Raw genomic sequence first — 16,924 nt, forward strand, 5'->3', positions numbered from 1 at the left:
ATTTCGGGTCACCCTCTGAGCTCGTATTCAAGCCATACAATAACACTAGCTCCCAGCTCAGCACAGAGATGGCTGCAGATCCAAGACTTTGCTCCAAACACCCACGGACAGCTGTTGGCCTGCTACTTCACTCCCCTTTCCCCCTCCAGAAACGCCCCCATACCATACAGCGTTTGTTTCCTGTATTCAGATGACCTTCGTGTCAAACAATTACGACGACCAGTCCCGGCCGCGGCTGGCTCCTCCCGGCATAACAGTTGGATTTCCTGAGTGCAGGAGATTTTTATTTTCTCCCCCTTCTCCTTCTGTGAATCATTTTCAAACAGCAGCCGAGTCAGGGCTGCTAGTCATTTCCTTTTATTTTATTTTTATCAACTGCTGATGTGCACTTGGGGAAATCAGGGATACGGTTCGGACTCCTCCCTCCCCTGCTCCCGTGCACGGCTGCGATACAGATGCTCGAATTAAAGCCAGGGGGACCTCATCAGTTTCAACGGGGGGTGGGGGGTCCTCCAGTTTTTGTCCCCTTTGGTACCTCTGAGCCCTGGCCACGTAGTGCAGTGAGTTCTCCCCGCTTTGAATGTTCCCCATGTTCAAGAGAGGCAGCGTGGCCCAGTCATTAGAGCACTGGCCTAAGACTCAGGAAGTCTAGCTTCCTGGCCCAACTCTGCCACTGACCGTGGGAAAGTCACTTCCCTTCTCCCTGCCTCAGTTTCCGCTCCCACCCTTTGTCTGTCTTATCTGTTTAGATCAATGGTCCCCAAACTTTTGAGGGTCATGTCCCCCTTGCACCTGTCTGTGCCCCCGCCTGGAGCCACGGCTAGGAACAGGACTGTGGCTCGCGGGGGGGGGGGAGGGAAGGGGACGACATATGGACAGGGTAAGGGGCCAAGGCTGGGGCCGCACCTGGGGGTGGGTCTGGGGCCAGGAGCGGGGCCGGGGAAAGAGCTGCGGCCAGGGGCTGGGTGGCACCCCCTCCCCGCCCCTCCCCCCCATGGTGGCTGGCCTGGGCCCCTCCAAAGGTTCCTCTATGTCTCCCTAGGGAATGCGTGCCCCACAGTTCAGGGACCTCTGGTTTAGTTTGTAAATTCTGTATGGACGAACACAACAGGGACCTGATGTTGGTTGGGGCCCCTAGGCGCTTCTGGAATGCAAATAAATAATATTAGCTCTCCCCTGCCAAAGGCACCAGAACTATGTCAGACCGGAGTCAAACTGGTTTCCAGTTATGGCCCGAAAGTGGATTCGAATGAGGAATGCAGCTGTGAAAAGCACATGCAGCTATTGGCTCCCCTCAGCTCAGTCCATCTCACAAGCCCCTGTAAAATTCACACTGTCCACACTGGCACGAAGGGCTGCCCCCTGGAACTGCTGTGGCAGGTAATGCTTTCCACACTCACCATTTCTTCCCTCCGGCCTCGTGCTGCAGGACTTTGTAACCGAACTGAGCCTCCGGTGGGCCCTGGAAGATCTGGGGTCTCTTCACATCAATGTTGAATGACCTGCATAGCCCTAAAGAGACATAGAGCAGAGTGTTAGTCTAATCCAGAGACCCCCAAAGTTGGGGGAGGTGCAAAGACGGAGGGGTGGAGTGGGAGGACAGAGACAAAACTCTCAACCATTCTCCAGAATCTCGGCTTTCATTTAAAACAAGAGTCAAGTCTCCAGATGTTACGGCTGCAAAGAAAAGCTTACAAATCTGACCCGAATAGTAAGTTAGCTGGAAACTGTATTCTGTGCGGCACTGAAACCATTGGCCAATTTGGCAAATAGCTTGGGCTGAAAAAGGAACCAAACACAAACATTTCAGACACATTTCGTTCCAAAAGGTCATTCGGAATTGACATTGGAACCATTTCATGTGGCCCAAATGGAACATTTTCTCTCTTTTTTTTTTTGTTTAGTCGAGGGGGGAAAGAATGGAAAAAATTCAGTTTCAGTTGAAACTAACCGCCTTTTGTGGGGGATTTTTCAGTTCGGTGGCCGAAGCTGACGCTGCATCACTTACACTTGGGTCATACTTTTTAGCTTTTAACCCACGAGTCGCCCTTTTTGCCTTGCAAGACAGGGCCAGTAGGAGCAGAATCAAGCCAACACTTTCAAAAAAACCACCTCCCTCCGTGTACATCTTTCATGCACTTAAGTGAACTCCAGAAAATTCAGACTAGTGTGTTACTTTAGCATCCCTGATCGGAGCCCCATCGCGGCAGGCACTCCGCACGAAACAAAACAACGTGTGTTAATCCTAGTGTAGACAGGACAGTGGGAGTTTGAACACGTGTTAACTAGGCAATTACCTGGACCAGGTCCCATCTGCATCAAAATTTTAATTTGGTAAAACCACATCTTTTTTCTCAGCCAAGACCAAGCTGTAGTAAAACAGTCCCTCTCCCAAATTACTTGCAGTCTAAGTAGGTGAAACAAAAACATGTGAGGGGAAACTGAGGCGCAGAGAGCCAGATCCTCAAAGGTAACTCCATTGGGAGTTAGGTGCCTAAATAACTTTGAGGATCTGGACCAAAGTGACTTGCCCAAGGTTGGTGTCTCAAATTACATGGTTCATAACAAATCCATCAGGTCCACTTGATGCAAGACTCGGGGGGCGGGGGGGAGATTTTAGAGCCTGGGTACGCAGGAGGTCAGACTAGATGATCACAACGGTCCCTGCTGGCCTTGGAATCTGCGAGTCTCTGTATCGTGAGCTGCTAGGGGAACGGAAACATTTGTGCAGCCTGCGACCAGATGCTAAAACAACCCCCCCTTCCCACTAGGCCAGGCAGTCCAAGCCCTCAATGAGACTTTCAGACTCTTCCCAGATTGGGTTCTTTCAGGTTAACAGCCGCAAGGAGGCCAGGCAGACCGCAGCCGGCAGCACACGTGGCCTGGGTTGAGTTTGTGCAGCCGATTCCCCCCCCCCGGCCACAGGAAATGTCGTTGCCCCATCATGTGGTGGATTTTGTTAGCCGGCCTGCCCTAGAACTCACTGCCGGCGCTTGCATTTCGACTCCCCGCTGGAGTCACAGATGCCAAGGCCAGAAGGGACAACTGCGATTATCCAGCCTGCCCCCTGTGTAACACGGGCCATGGGCTATCCAATCGCCTTGGGCTGCAGGACCCGCAGGGCCGTGCTGCCCTGTAATGGTCAGCGTAGCTACACCTGGAGCTTTTAGGACAAAGGGGCAGGGGAGTGAGATACACAGGTGTTTACGCAGCACCCCTGGGAAGTATTAGCCCTAGGGTGCAGATAGGAAAACTGAGGCATGGAAGGGTGGGGGAAGTGACTTATTCAAAGCTGATAGAGGAGCTGGGGCCTGAGTGCCCTAGCCACATTATGATTTGTACTTCAGTAGCACCTACTGGTTCCCAGCGAGCCCAGTGCTCCCCAGTGCACACTCAGTGAGTGACAGTCTCTGCATTGAAGGGGCACTCAACAGGCCAATGGTGGGAGTGGAAACTGAGGCACAGTGCGTGGAGGGGGGCAGTGACGCCCCAGGACATACAGCACGCCAGTAGCGGAGCCAAGAATAGAACCCCAGGCATCCCGAGTTGTTTAATTCGGAACCCGGCCATGGGTCTTAAGAGCTCAAGTGATTGCTTCCAACCAGGTATTCCCGTGAGGCCGTCAGGACTGAATGTCACTGTCTATTGCATTGCCCGCTCACCTGGCTTTATCACACCCACACCCTTCCCGGCTCCCAGGCCTGGACCCTACCCCCAGGCTACGCGGCCTCTCCCCCACCAGACCAGAGCTGAACTCCGGCCCTGGGACAGCATGGCTGGGTAAGAGGAGGGGAAAAGGGACCCGATCCCCTTGTGGCCCGGCAGCAGCCTCTCTGACTGCGAGCAGGAGGGGGTGGATTGGTCTGGCATGCGCCCATTTTAAACGGGGCCCAGATTTAGATCCTGTCTCCAGCAGCAACAGTCCCCTCGCATGCATCACGAATGGGATTTAGAGAGCAGTGCTGGAAACCACTGACCGCGCTGTTACTCCCAGCGGAGGGGAGGCCATCCTCGCAGAGAGCACTCCCATGCCCACTCTCTGCTGGACTCCAATTCTAGGCCCTTCCAAGCCACAACGGGGTCAGCTCTACTCTGGGCTGTACTCTTCCCAGTTGGCCCAATTCTCCCCCTTGGCCTGAGCATCTGCCAGCCACCTGCTTCCCCTTGTAATGCAATGCCCTTGGGGTGGGGGAGTAGCCAGCACCAGGAGGTGAACCTGCGACCTCTTGGCCTAGAGGCACAAGAGATAAAGACCCACCTCTGCTAGCTGAAGGCGGTTGCACATCTGGGCAGAGCACTAGACAGAGACAGGGCCGCACTGCAGGAGGGTGGGTTAGCGGAGCCGGGTCAGGCATTGCGTGAGCGTGGTTTGGAAGCAGAGAGACAGGCCGCTGGGAGCAGTGCCGGTAATTCAACAGCGTAGTCAGCGTGGCTCTCTCTGGAAACCCTTTGCCTGCGAAAGCCTGATGCTAGGTCTGCACTGCAGCTAGAAGCCCGCCTCTGGGCCTGGGTAGACAGCCGCGCGCTAGCTCTGCTCAAGGTAGCGCGCTAGGGGCTAGCCACCCGAGTGCAGATCCAGGAGGTCGCATGGGCTTGTACCAGGGCGGCTAGTCCACGGTGCCCCTTGTGCCGCCAGATCTTGAGCAGCTACCAGCATACGTGGGCTGGGTGGCATGGTGCCTGATACCGTGTAGACATACCCAGAGAGAACAGCAGGGTGTCGGCCTGTGTCCAGTGGAATTCCCTTTCTACTATTCACACCAGACCTGGTCAACAAAAATAGAGACCCAGCCGTTTTCCATGGCAAAAAAGCGGTTTCGGCAAAAATCAAAATATCTCTTGGGAACGTGTTCATTTTGCAATGGGAAGAAGTCAAAAATCCATGGGAATGACGCTATCCAGCTGAAACGTTTTGATTCCTGTTCATGTTTAAAATAACTTTCCGATTTTATCTTTCACATTAATGGAGAACAAACGTCAAAGCAAAAAGTGGCCGCGCAGCTGAAGCAAAACATTCGAAGGGTCCCAAATCGAAATCGTTTTGCGGGACGTTTCGGCTTTTCATTTCATTTGGGAACGACAACCACCACATTTCTCCGTGTCAGAATTCCTCAGGGAACAGAAATTTGGGTTCCCAACCAGCTCTTATAATCCCCAGTCCCGTCTCTTCTCCGGTCCAAGAAGCAAACGCTGTTCCCAAGTTGGCGCTAGGAGGTGCTGTGCTGCCGGACTCCTTGCAAGATGGATGTTCTGGTTCTTTTAGTGTCCCCAGCAGCCCGGGGCACGTTTTAGAAACAGGGGAGGAGCTCGAGTGAGCTGGATTTCTCCCAAAGCGATAATTTAGTCCCATCTCCTTAAAAACACCTTAGTCCCGTGCCTCTTCCATGTGCCTGCTCATCTCAGTGATACCTCAGTGATACATCCCAATCCCAAAGCACTTTACGGATCACAATTAACCCTCACGCTCGCGTAGGGAAGAATCAGTCCTGCCTTCCTGCAGCTGCACGGTGAAGGGAAGAAATGCGCCCAGCGGTACAGCATCCCAACTCACGGCCTCTTTCTCTGATCCCACGGCCCACGTTCCCCCCGCCTCCCAGACCTGGGGCCTAGAACCCAGGAGCCCTTGAGTCCACTGCACGACTAGACGATTTCAGCCAAGCACTTTAAAACCAAATCCAGGAGGAGGAGGAAACGAAACTGACCATGATCCATTAGGTGAAAGTGACTGAATTTATTGCACCGGCCAAAGGACTAAAACAGGAGCAGTGACAGCAGCAGAGGTCCGTGCGAAACTCAGGGAGGGCGTATTCTTTGGAAATATACAGGGTCTGATTTCCATGTACACCAGGCACTGGCAATCTAGGGGCCCTCCCGAGATGTGGGAGAGTTAACTGTAATTGACACTTGATTTTTAAGGCTGCTTTAAACTCTCCTTCATGGAACTATCAAATGAAGCCCATCGTAGGGTGACCAGATGTCCCGATTTTATAGGGACAGTCCCGATTTTTGGGTCTTTTTCTTATATAGGCTCCTATTACCCCCCACGCCCATCCTGATTTTTCACACTTGCTGTCTGGTCACCCTAAGCCCATGATACGGCCAACCTTAAGAGCGTCTCATGCATTTCGTGCCTGGGTGTCAGTGAGGCTCGAGACTGGAGGAGTTGTCCTGAAATTATACTTTCCAAGCTGAGATCATAACAACCTCCCAGCGACAGGCTCCAGCTTGGCAGGGCAGAGCGGGGCAGTGTATTTCCTGTCTCTCTGAGGATGTGTAAGGAGAGGGCGGAGGCTGTGCCCCTTGCACACTGACTCCTCTGTCTTGGGAGCCGACCGTGCCCCAGATTCGCAGCAAACCTCAGGAAGAAAACAGCCTAGCAATTACGCAGGGTGTAGTTTGAAAATAGAGCGCCTTCGCCCCAGGATGGAGCACACGCACACGCTGCAAATTCCTTGCATGGCTGGCTAGCTAATTACCAGCAGCGCCGAGAAGCCAGCTTCGGAAATTAGCCCGCACGGGTATTTTAGGAAACTCAAATTAAAGAGAGAAAAAATTCTCGTTGTCTTGAAATATTTTGAGAATTGCACCGGCCCAGAGCCAAGAGCCTTGTTTATCCCAGCCCGGACCTGCCAGTTAACCTCATATGTTATTGCTGTCTTTAAAATTGTCATGCAGTTACAGCCAGTGATCGTCTGGTCTCATCTCCTGCGTAGGACAGGCCAGAGAAGCTCCCCCGGGGACCCTTGCACTGAGCGGTGGTTCTCAACCTTTTTGGGGCTCGGGACCCATTTGTAAATGTTTATGGCCCATCGCAACCCAGTAAATAGCCTGAGGGTGGAGTAGAGTTAGCACCTGGCTGGTATCTGATCGGCCTGGCTGGTTTTTTTACGGATTTGCCAGTTGCCAGAAAAATAATGTAATCTGTCAGTTTTTTTTTTTAATGTGGGTCTGAAGATTTGCATGATCATCACAATACACGGGGACAGCTAATGTTAAAAGTTTCTGTGTCCAGCTAAAGATGCTGCAGTGTTCCCACTTCCCCAGTTTAAGGAAGAAAACGATGTTATCAGTCTGATCTATATGTAGGGTGACCAGACAGCCAGTGTGAAAAAGCAGGATGGAGGGGTGGGGGGTAATAGGACTCTATATAAGACAAAGCCCCAAATATCAGGACTGTCCCTATAAAATCGGGACCTCTGGTCAGCCTATCTATATGTTACCTGCGTGTGTAGCTACAGGCAGCCATGAAAGTCTTTAGCAGAGGGGGAAAATTCCAGCAGCTCCCCGAGGCAGGAAAAGGCTCCGGCAGTGGGCACTACACGTGGGAGGCGCTGGTTGGGTGTGTAGAGAGCCGTGTATATAGACCCTAAGGTTCTAGCATGGCTTTGCTTGGGAACCTATCCTTGTAACAAACCCCGATGCCAACTCTGTCCACACATCTATTCAAGTGACATCATCATAGGACCTAATCACATCAGCCATACCATCAGGGGCTCGTTCCCCTGCACATCTACCAATGTGATCTATGCCATCATGTGCCAGCAATGCCCCTCTGCCATGTACATTGGCCAAACCGGACAGTCTCTACGCAAAAGAATTAATGGACACAAATCTGACATCAGGAATCATAATACTCAAAAACCAGTGGGAGAACACTTTAACCTGTCTGGCCATTCAATGACAGACCTGCGGGTGGCTATCTTACAACAGAAAAACTTCAAAAACAGACTCCAACGAGAGACTGCTGAGCTGGAATTGATATGCAAACTAGACACAATCAACAAAGGATTGAATAAGGACTGGGAATGGCTGAGCCATTACAAACATTGAATCTATCTCCCCTTGTAAGTATTCTCACACTTCTTATCAACCTGTCTGTACTGGGCTAGCTTGATTATCACTTCAAAAGTTTTTTTTCTCTTAATTAATTGGCCTCTCAGAGTTGGTAAGACAACTCCCACCTGTTTATGCTCTCTGTATGTGTGTATATATATCTCCTCAATATATGTTCCATTCTATATGCATCCGAAGAAGTGGGCTGTAGTCCACGAAAGCTTATGCTCTAATAAATTTGTTAGTCTCTAAGGTGCCACAAGTACTCCTGTTCTTCTTGGGATAACAGTCTACATAGTTATCTATACCCACGCTAGAGGAGCATGCAGTGTATGTACCCTACATGCCACCATCAATGTAGACATCAGAAAGCCGTCCAGTCCCTGTTTAATTAGGCAGAAGAATTTTCCATTGAAAAATGCAGTTTCATTGAAACCTAAATGTTTCACGTTGACACGCGGATTTCAACTCAATTTGTTAATGGGAAAGGTTGGATTGGATTCATTTTATTTAGTAAAATGATATTTAAAATATTAATTTTAGATGTATTCGGCATACATAGCGTACAAAATATTAATATATTATAAATGTCTATACAGAGTGTTTCAATATTATCCAAATTAGATGTTTTGAGGGTCCCAAATTGAAATTTTCTGGATTTTTCAGTCATTTTTGGTATGAATTTGAACCATTTTTTCCCCAAAATGTCAGTGGGATGTAACTGGTCAAGGTGTAGAGGAACAGGGAACGTGGCCATAAGGATTGTCAGCCTAAGTTTCTTAGAAGTAGCATCCTGCAGTAGGGCTGTCTGAGTCTCCGGTACTTCACAAGGGCCATGTGAACAGCCCTGATCTGTCTCCACATGGTGTTCACTCTGAAACCTAGTGATGCCCATTTTAAAGTGTGGCCGAAATTGGCCGCACTGGGAGTTAGACCTGGGTTTTAGTCCCAGCTCTGTCACCGACTCCCAGGGATACTTTGGCCAAATTCCTGCCTTCCTGTGCCTCAGTTTACCCACCTACACGATGAAGATACCTATTCTTGCAAAGCATTTTGAGACTTATGAGTGGAAAATGCTACTGCAATGGTGCCAAGTAGCGTCTCTTCTGGTTACAACAATGAGGAGTCCTTGTGGCACCTTAGAGACTAACAAATTTATTTGGGCCTAAGCTTTCGTGGGCTAAAACCCACTTCATCAGATGCATCTGATGAAGTGGGTCCAAATACATGTGTTAGTCTCTACGGTGCCACAAGGAGTCCTCGTTGTTTTTGCTGATACAGACGAACACGGGTACCCCTCTGAAACCTGTCTTCTGGTTAAGTCTCCTTGTTAACTATTTCCCTGCCACTTATTTAAGCAAAAGCATGGCAGCTATTCAGGCACTGGGGGTGGAGCTTGGCATCGTGGGCGGAGTTTAGCAAGAATACGACTTCTTCCTTCCCTCCTCTACTGAGGCTCCCCTCCTCCATACACACACTCACCCCAAGGAAGGGGAGTTTATATGTAAATTAAATGGACTAGCCTGGAACCAATTAGACATGTAAAGAAAAGAGGAACTCCTCACTGATCCCCTGAATGGAAGAGACCCTCCAACTATGTGTTAAGAACAGTATTCTCAGCCCAAAGCATTTCAAAAATCCCCCCAAATCATAAGATTGGAATAAAAACCTTACGGTTTTTAAACTACTAAATTAAGTTTGAGCGTCTTGACTTGGAACGTTGCCCAATCCTGCTGTTTTATCACGCGTTCCAAGACATTGGTCTGTTTTCCCCCCAAAACTCCAGCTGTTGGAGTCATGCGAGAATCTTATGAAAAAAGTACATTGCTAGTAAGTTATAAAGTAAAGCTCAGACATGTGATCTCGGTCTCAGAAACCAGAAGACACAATTAGATTTAAAAAAAAAAAAAAAAATCGCAGAATTTTTTGAAGTCCGTCATGATTTTGGGGGGGCCTGACTCAGGATTTTTGAATGCTTGGGGTTTGCGGTCTGCCCTGAGGTTTGTGAGCCTTTATGACGAACTCGGGTCAGACTTTTCTTTGCAAGCATGAGGGCCAGAAACCTTAAAAAAAAAAAAAAAAAAAAAAAAAACCTGTGATTTTCACTTAATCACATGACTCCAGAAGCTGTGAGTTTCAGAAACAGAAACACCAAATACAGCAAGCCTGCCCTTCTTGTGCCTCAGTTTCCCCCTCTATAAGCACAAGCTCAAGGTACGTCGTAGATTGGATTCCACCTGGAGGGAAGAAAAGGTGTAGAGGACAAAGAACGACCTATTGTAGGAAAAGGATGCTACAATCATGGAGACATCTCACAGCAGAGTTACATCGCTCTGGACAGACAGCGGTGGGAAAATAGGAGAGTCTAAATCTAAGTCTCTATAAAAGAGAGATACTTACATCTACAACAAAATTATGAGCTGGCTCTGCTGTGAGCAAGTGGCAGGATCAGGGGCTGTAAATCCCAGGCCCAAGAAAATCTCCCTGATTTGCCAAAATATTTCCCTCTTTGAGAAAAAATATCCTCTGGGAATTTCTCAACCACCACAGCGAATGCCTGCCAATCCCCTGGAGCGGGCTGGAGAGGGCATGATGGGACGAGTCAAAGCAGTTCCAGATGTGCCGTGATCTACGCCATCACTTGCCGGGGGGCAGGAGGGGAGAAGGCCAACCTGCTGCTCGGAGATGAGTCGAGCTGGTCGGACGTTCCCCCCTCCCCCCAATCCAGATGTAATTTTCAGGCAAAGCTGTTTTTCATCAACATTTTTAAAAAAGCCACCGAAACGTTTGACTGAGTTTTGATTTTCCAACGCCACCTCCCAAATGTTTCAGCTTCTGCTTTTGCATTTTCCTCCAAAAAAACCACTACAAAACATCAAGTTGTTCCTGGGGAAATTCTGATGAAAGAAAGAAAAGAAAAGAAAAGTTTCATCCACGTTTCCATACAAAACCATGGCATTTTCCAGCGGGTGTTCGCCGAGCTCTGTCTGCCCAGCTCAGAGCAACGAAGATGTCCCAGTGCTTAGAGGCTACAGCTGACTTCAGAGTGGCGGCTTGTGTCGACATACCTGAGCTAGCGTTGATCTAGCTAGCTCCGGGTACCGCTAGCAGGGAAGCCGTGTTTTTAGCACAGGCCAGCCATGCGAGCGTTCACTCTGGGATCCAGGTAGTCTATCCGGCCCATGCGGCCACGACTTCATTGCTATGGGGACCTTAGCGAGCCTGATTAAAGCCAGCGGGGGTCCATGCACCCCATGGCTGCAGTGCAGAAGGGGATAAGAGAGAAGGTCAGTCTGGCCGCCTGGAAAGCGTTTTGCTCTGATTAGAAGCTGCCACACTCTGATCTGATCCCGGAAGGGTGAGAGGCTATTTGGATCAATGAGTTTGGGTCGGTCCATTAGGAGCCAGCCATGAAGTTCACCCGAGTGTCGGGAACGACATTTGGGCCCAGTCTCCAGCTTTTGAATTTGGGAGAGGAGGGTTCGAACTTGCCAAGCGCCTCTGGAATTGCTAAGTTTGGGATCTACCTGAAGCTCCCCCCACAGTCCAGCCAGGCTCTGGGGCCTGGGCTGGCCTAAAAGGGCCGGGACTTTCCAAAAAAGGGCCAGCATCACCTGATCTCAAGAGCTTCTACCGCTTGGTGGGGAGCGCCAAGGAGCCCAGAGGAAGGGCAAGTTGCTCCCCTATTCCTCACCTCTGCTCTCCCCTGCTAAAACCCTGTGCCGATTCCTGCAGAGTCTCTTGGGAAGAGCTGTCAGAGCACGGGAGCTGGCAGACTGGATCAGACCCAAGGTCCATCTGCTCCAGTGTCCTGTCGCTGACAGTCACCAGAGGAAGGTGGAAGAATCCCACAACAGGCAGAGGTGGGATAATCTGATCTCGGCAGGAGATGGGCTGAAGCCCAGAAGCATGAGATTTAAAATCCCTTCCACACATGAGTTCGCATCAGTCACAGCAACTATTCTTGTTATCCCTATAAGTGCCCAATCCCTTTTTGAACCTTGTGAAGTCCTTATCCTTGACAGCACCCTGTGGCAATGACACAGGCTAATCACACCTTTTCTGGGTTTGAATTTGCTACCTTTCATTTCCAGTGAATGTCCATTCGTTCTACAAGTCAGGAAGAACAGAGTCTAGCAAAGCTAACTCAGGAACTTTGATTTGTTAATTGATAGACTTATGCCCCCATTTATCCAGCTCCTTTCTAAGGTAACGACCCCAATCTTTCCAATTTCTTAATAGGAGAGGTTTTGCAGCTCTGAAGAAGAGTTCTGTGTAGCTTGTCTCTTTCGCCCACAGAAGTTGGTCCAATAAAAAATATTACCTCGTCCACCTTGTCTCCTTAATAAACTTGGTCATCTGCAAGATTTTCTTTCTCTTGTCTCACCCACCCTTTTCCAGATCAGCCAATATATTTAATGCTGGACCTCGAATGGAGCCACAGATGCTGCCTTGTTAACTTTTTGCCATGATTACAATCCGCGGTTTATTTCTAATCTGTTCCTTGTCTTCCAGCCAGTTTTTGATCCATGACAAAACTTCCCCTCTTATCCCATGACGACTTAGCTTCTGGAGTAACTTCTTGTCAAAGGTCTTTGGAGTTATGCCACCCTGTTCTTCTTTATCCACTCGACCGAGACATTAAAAAAGTCTAGTAGATTAGAGACACGCGATTTTCCTTTGCGTGCTGACCTGATCGTCTTGTGCTCTTCCAGGTTTTATTCTCTGTAACTGTTCCAACCAATTTCCTAGGTACAGATGTGTAGCTTACTGGTCTGTAATTCCCTGGATCTCCCCTAGAGCCTCCTTCTGATACAGATAAGACCTCCAGTATAGCAGCTGTTTTTAAAAGATGGCGTATTTCTCACCAGCAGCTCAGACACTGAACATTTGAGTTCCTTCCGTACTCTGGGACAGAGATCATCCAGGCCCGGGACTCACTGCTTCCTGAAGTTACCAGTTCGTTCCAGCACCTCCGTCTCAGATGGAACTGGTGCAAAGGGTCCTGGAGGCACATTTGAAAAGCAGCTATTGGTGGCAGAACAGGAGGGTGGCAGGGCTGGGAGCTTCTGGGTTAGCTGCCTGGGTAAGAGTGTATCCAGTGGTTAGAGCAAGGAGCCCGGACTCCTGGGTTCCAATCCCAGATCGGGCACTGCAATTTGGTGGCATGTTGGACAAGTTGCTACCCCTCTCCCTGCTCCACTTGCCCTGTCCGATTCCCCAAGGCGGAGCCTGGCCGCAGATGTGGGGACAAACAGCTCACGACAGATCATCCTCCAATGCCAGTGGGCTACGTGCCAGCCCTGCGCCCACCGACCCGCAGCCCGTCAGGGCTTCACTGACTCGGGCCCCACCGTGGCGGAGCCCAGAAAGGCTGGGCTTTGGGCCAAGGAGCAGTTGCGTGTGCGGGGGATGCTCGATGAATGTTTGGTTTGGAACACGATCCCCCCCACCTCCTCCACTTTCCAGCATGGGGGGCAGGATTCAGCAGCCAGCCGCCCCCCCACCCGGGGGGGCACAGAGAGGCCAGCTGCAGAAGCAAGCAATGTGCCCGTTTCACCAGGTAATGAAAATCACAGGAGGAGTCCAGGACTGCAGGGGGAACTGCCCGTAGGAAGCGTCTTCTGTCCTCAGCCAAAGGATAAGGAACCTCATCGCTTCGCCTGGGCAGCATCTGTCAGATGGATGTTGGGACAAGCGCCCCAAATCATACGTCCCAGCATGCCCAGCCCCACCATGGCGCTTCCCCCCTCAGCTCCTGGGCCCTGATGCGGAGCAGTCTGCTCTGGCAGCTGGGAAAAGACGTCAGGAGTCCCGCTCCCCATCAGCTCCAACCACTAGACCCCACTCCCTTCCCAAGCCCACCGCAGAACCCAGCCTGCTCATCTCCCGCGCCTGCCCCCTGCTGTAACCCACTCCCCACCCTGAGCCGGGACAGAACTCGGGAGTCCCACATCCCAGCCCTGTGCTTCAGCCCTCCGACTCGCTGATGCTCAGATGCGCCTCGGGGGGAGACGTAGCCTCTGGGGGAACGTGGCTCTGCCCGATTCCAGCTGAACCCAGGAATCCAAGAGCATCTGATGAAGCTCTGAGCCGGTTCTTTAATCCCCGACACTTCGCTCACGCTGGAAATACACCAACTCCCTCCGCCAAATGCCAGCTCTCCCCCACGCTCTAGCCACATGCTCCCTCTCCCGCCCCGGTGACAGCAGACTCCAGCCAGCGCTGGGCGTGCAGCCCCCCCAGCAGGGCCTGCCCATTGCAAAGCCAGCTGTGCCTGCGTTTCCGTGACACACTTTTCCCCTGGTCTGACTCTGCCCGGCCCAGGGAATGCAGCAGTGGCACCCTCTCCCCTCCCCCAGACCATGTGCAGCCTCCAGAAAGCAGAACCATCTGGGTCTTGTGGTTACGGCACAGGGCTGGGGCTCTGGAGAGATGGTTCTGCCCCCGAGTCCCTGTGTGATGTGGGGCAGCTCGCTCCATGTCTGGGCCTCAGTTTCCCTCTTCTATAGTTGTGGGGGAATGCCTCCTCCCCCTGACCTTTCCTGACTGTACGTTTCCAGGGGTCAGAGACTGTCTACGGATTTGCACCCAGTATGACAGAATCCGCATCCCAGCTGAGTGTCTGGTTGCAATGATAAGACAAAGACCCCAGCGTCCGCGCTCACCCGCCCCCAGAACCCGGGGTGCAGGCTCTCCCCTGTGCACAGATTGGCAACAACCCCGTCCTTGCTCGGGAGCGGGGGGTAAGATTTACAAGAAGAACCACCCCAAATCGTTTTGTGCCCCGTGCCCTGGGTTCAGCTCTGGGCGGGGCTTGCCGGACTCTATGGCAGAACGATTTCGCTGCGGCCAGTCAGAGGCGTGGAGTCAGGATGCTTCTACAAAACCCAGGTGCAACGCTGCAGGTTTCTGAGGGCCATCCCTACACCCACGTACAGACCCCGAGCCCTGGTCCTTCTCAGCCCCAAGCACACGAGCGCTTTGGGGGAAGTGAAGGCACCAGTGCAGTTCTTTTTATACTGCAGTAGCCTCCCCATGGCACCAATTGGTTTTTGGACCCAGTTGTGCTAGGCGCTGTACAAACACAGAGCAAGATATGGAGATATACCTATCTCATAGAACTGGAAGGGACCCCGAAAGGTCATCAAGTCCAGCCCCCTGCCTTCACTAGCAGGACTAAGTACTGATTTTTGCCCCAGATCCCTAAGTGGCCCCCTCAAGGATTGAACTCACAACCCTGGGTTTAGCAGGCCAATGGTCCCTTCCCCAGAGGACTTTCTAGTCGATAGGACAGTGGTGTGTAAGCCACCAGATGGTGTGTGGACCTGGTCTGAGCAGAGTCAGGCAGGATACTTAACCCCTGGAACCATCTATCCTACCGCTGCCACCAGTGCTACCTGCTGTGAAGTTACACCAGAAAGCGCAATGGCGAGAAGTTTTCCAGGAGAGAGGCTGGTGTCGACACCCCCCTAACAAGACCATTATCTACAGCAAAGCTTCATTCTAGAGCAAGTACTCCTTGTTTTCCATCTCACCTGGACCCCCCATTTCCCATACTTGGGCCCCCCATACCATGGATCTAACCAGTTGTCCACATACACTTAGCAATATTGGAAGGGCTGGAGACGTCTCAATCCCTGACACCCGTTTGCGACCCCCCCAGCTGAGAGTGCAGAGGGAGCACATCAGTATGCAGAGGGGCCATCCAGGGCTCTCTTTCTACTTCGTGTCAGCCAGGGGTTCATTAGAAGCGCCAATTTCCCATTTCCCCCAGGTTGTCTCTCCCACTCAACGGCCTCTGCATTTGAAGTATTGCATGCACACCAGCGGAGCCCGGAGCCCGTGCGATTCTCCCATGGCACTCGGAGAGCCACGTTATCCCTTACCCACAAAAACCCGGCACTTTCCTCCAGCCCGGCAACAACGCACCAGAAAAATTAGAGCAACGTTTGCATTCCAACCCACTGTTAACTCCTCAAAGCCCACGGTCTGGGCAGCTGTGACGTCCCTGGCTAGCCAGGGCACAAGACGAGGGCGCTATGGGTTAATTTCGCCTGCAGCTAGGGTGACTAGACAGCAAGTGTGAAAAATCGAGACAGAGGGTGGGGGGTAATATAAAAAAAGCCCCAAATATCAGGACTGTCCCTATAAAATCAGGACATCTGGTCACCCTACCTGCAGCACTTTTTAATAAAGTGGGCGCTGATTAGAAGGGGAAACTGCCAAAGACCCAACGGGCGTTAGGTGGCCAGTTAGGCTGGCCGCTGGATGCCCACCGGTGACTTGGAAAATAGCTCCTGGTGAAATAAGACTCAATTCAGTCCTGGATTTCACAGTCCTGCTGGGTTTTGTTTTTCCTTCCCTTTTCATATAAAGAAATTAAGAACCAGCTTCTTTACCTCTAAGCAGCAGCAGAATGCAGAGGACACAAAAACGGCGGGACGGCTCCATCGCCCGTTAGAGTCCGGCCGGAGCGTTTGTTCCAGGAGTGCGGACAGCCAGACTGGGCATAGTGCGAGCGTATGTGAGCGCCGCTCGCTCCCGCTGCCTCAAAGGTTACTCTGTCTTCTGCTGCTTTATTACACGCCACTCATATTTTTTCCTCCTTCGTCTCCCAGACATTTCAATTGGCTGCTAAAAATAAATGGCAGGGTAGGGATTTTTTTTTAAAGCCAAAACAGCAGAAACAATGAACGAGCAGAGGGGGTGGGAATAGCAAACTAGAAACCACCCAGGCAACAGATGCAGGGAGCTAGTTGGGGAAAGCGCGATTCTGTAGCACGGCTTTTTGAGACACTCTTTTCACTCAGCCTGTTCTGAGTGTTTGCACAAAGTACCGGTGGAAATCGTGCAAAGATACTCCCCCTTGACCCTGCCCTGGATTTTTGCCCAGCCCCCCCCCCACACACACACACTTGTGCAAAAATACAGGGTTGGATGAGTCAAATAATCCTGTACATTTGCACTTTTTTGTACACTCTTCCAAACATATGGGACCTCTTACTAGTCCATTCCTGTAGGTTTGCTCTCAGGACCAGGACGGAGTGTGCAGAAATGTGCAAACACCTAGCAGTGGTGTTTCCATCCC

At 51.2% G+C, this 16,924-nt stretch overlaps 1 protein-coding gene across 1 annotated transcript in view; it reads right to left on the minus strand.

Annotated features, from left to right (window-relative positions):
- ITGA10 (integrin subunit alpha 10) overlaps positions 1 to 16,924 on the minus strand; it is a 52,539-nt gene that overhangs the window by 33,875 nt on the left and 1,740 nt on the right. The window contains exons 2-3 of the mRNA XM_054010771.1: positions 16,236 to 16,470; positions 1,401 to 1,512 (exon numbers count right to left, since the gene is read on the minus strand). Coding sequence (XP_053866746.1) covers positions 1,401 to 1,512; positions 16,236 to 16,287 — 164 coding nt within the window. The 5' untranslated portion in view covers positions 16,288 to 16,470. The remainder of the gene's footprint in view (positions 1 to 1,400; positions 1,513 to 16,235; positions 16,471 to 16,924) is intronic.

This window comes from Malaclemys terrapin, chromosome 21 (assembly GCF_027887155.1).
Source record: "Malaclemys terrapin pileata isolate rMalTer1 chromosome 21, rMalTer1.hap1, whole genome shotgun sequence".
Classification (NCBI taxonomy): domain Eukaryota; kingdom Metazoa; phylum Chordata; order Testudines; family Emydidae; genus Malaclemys; species Malaclemys terrapin.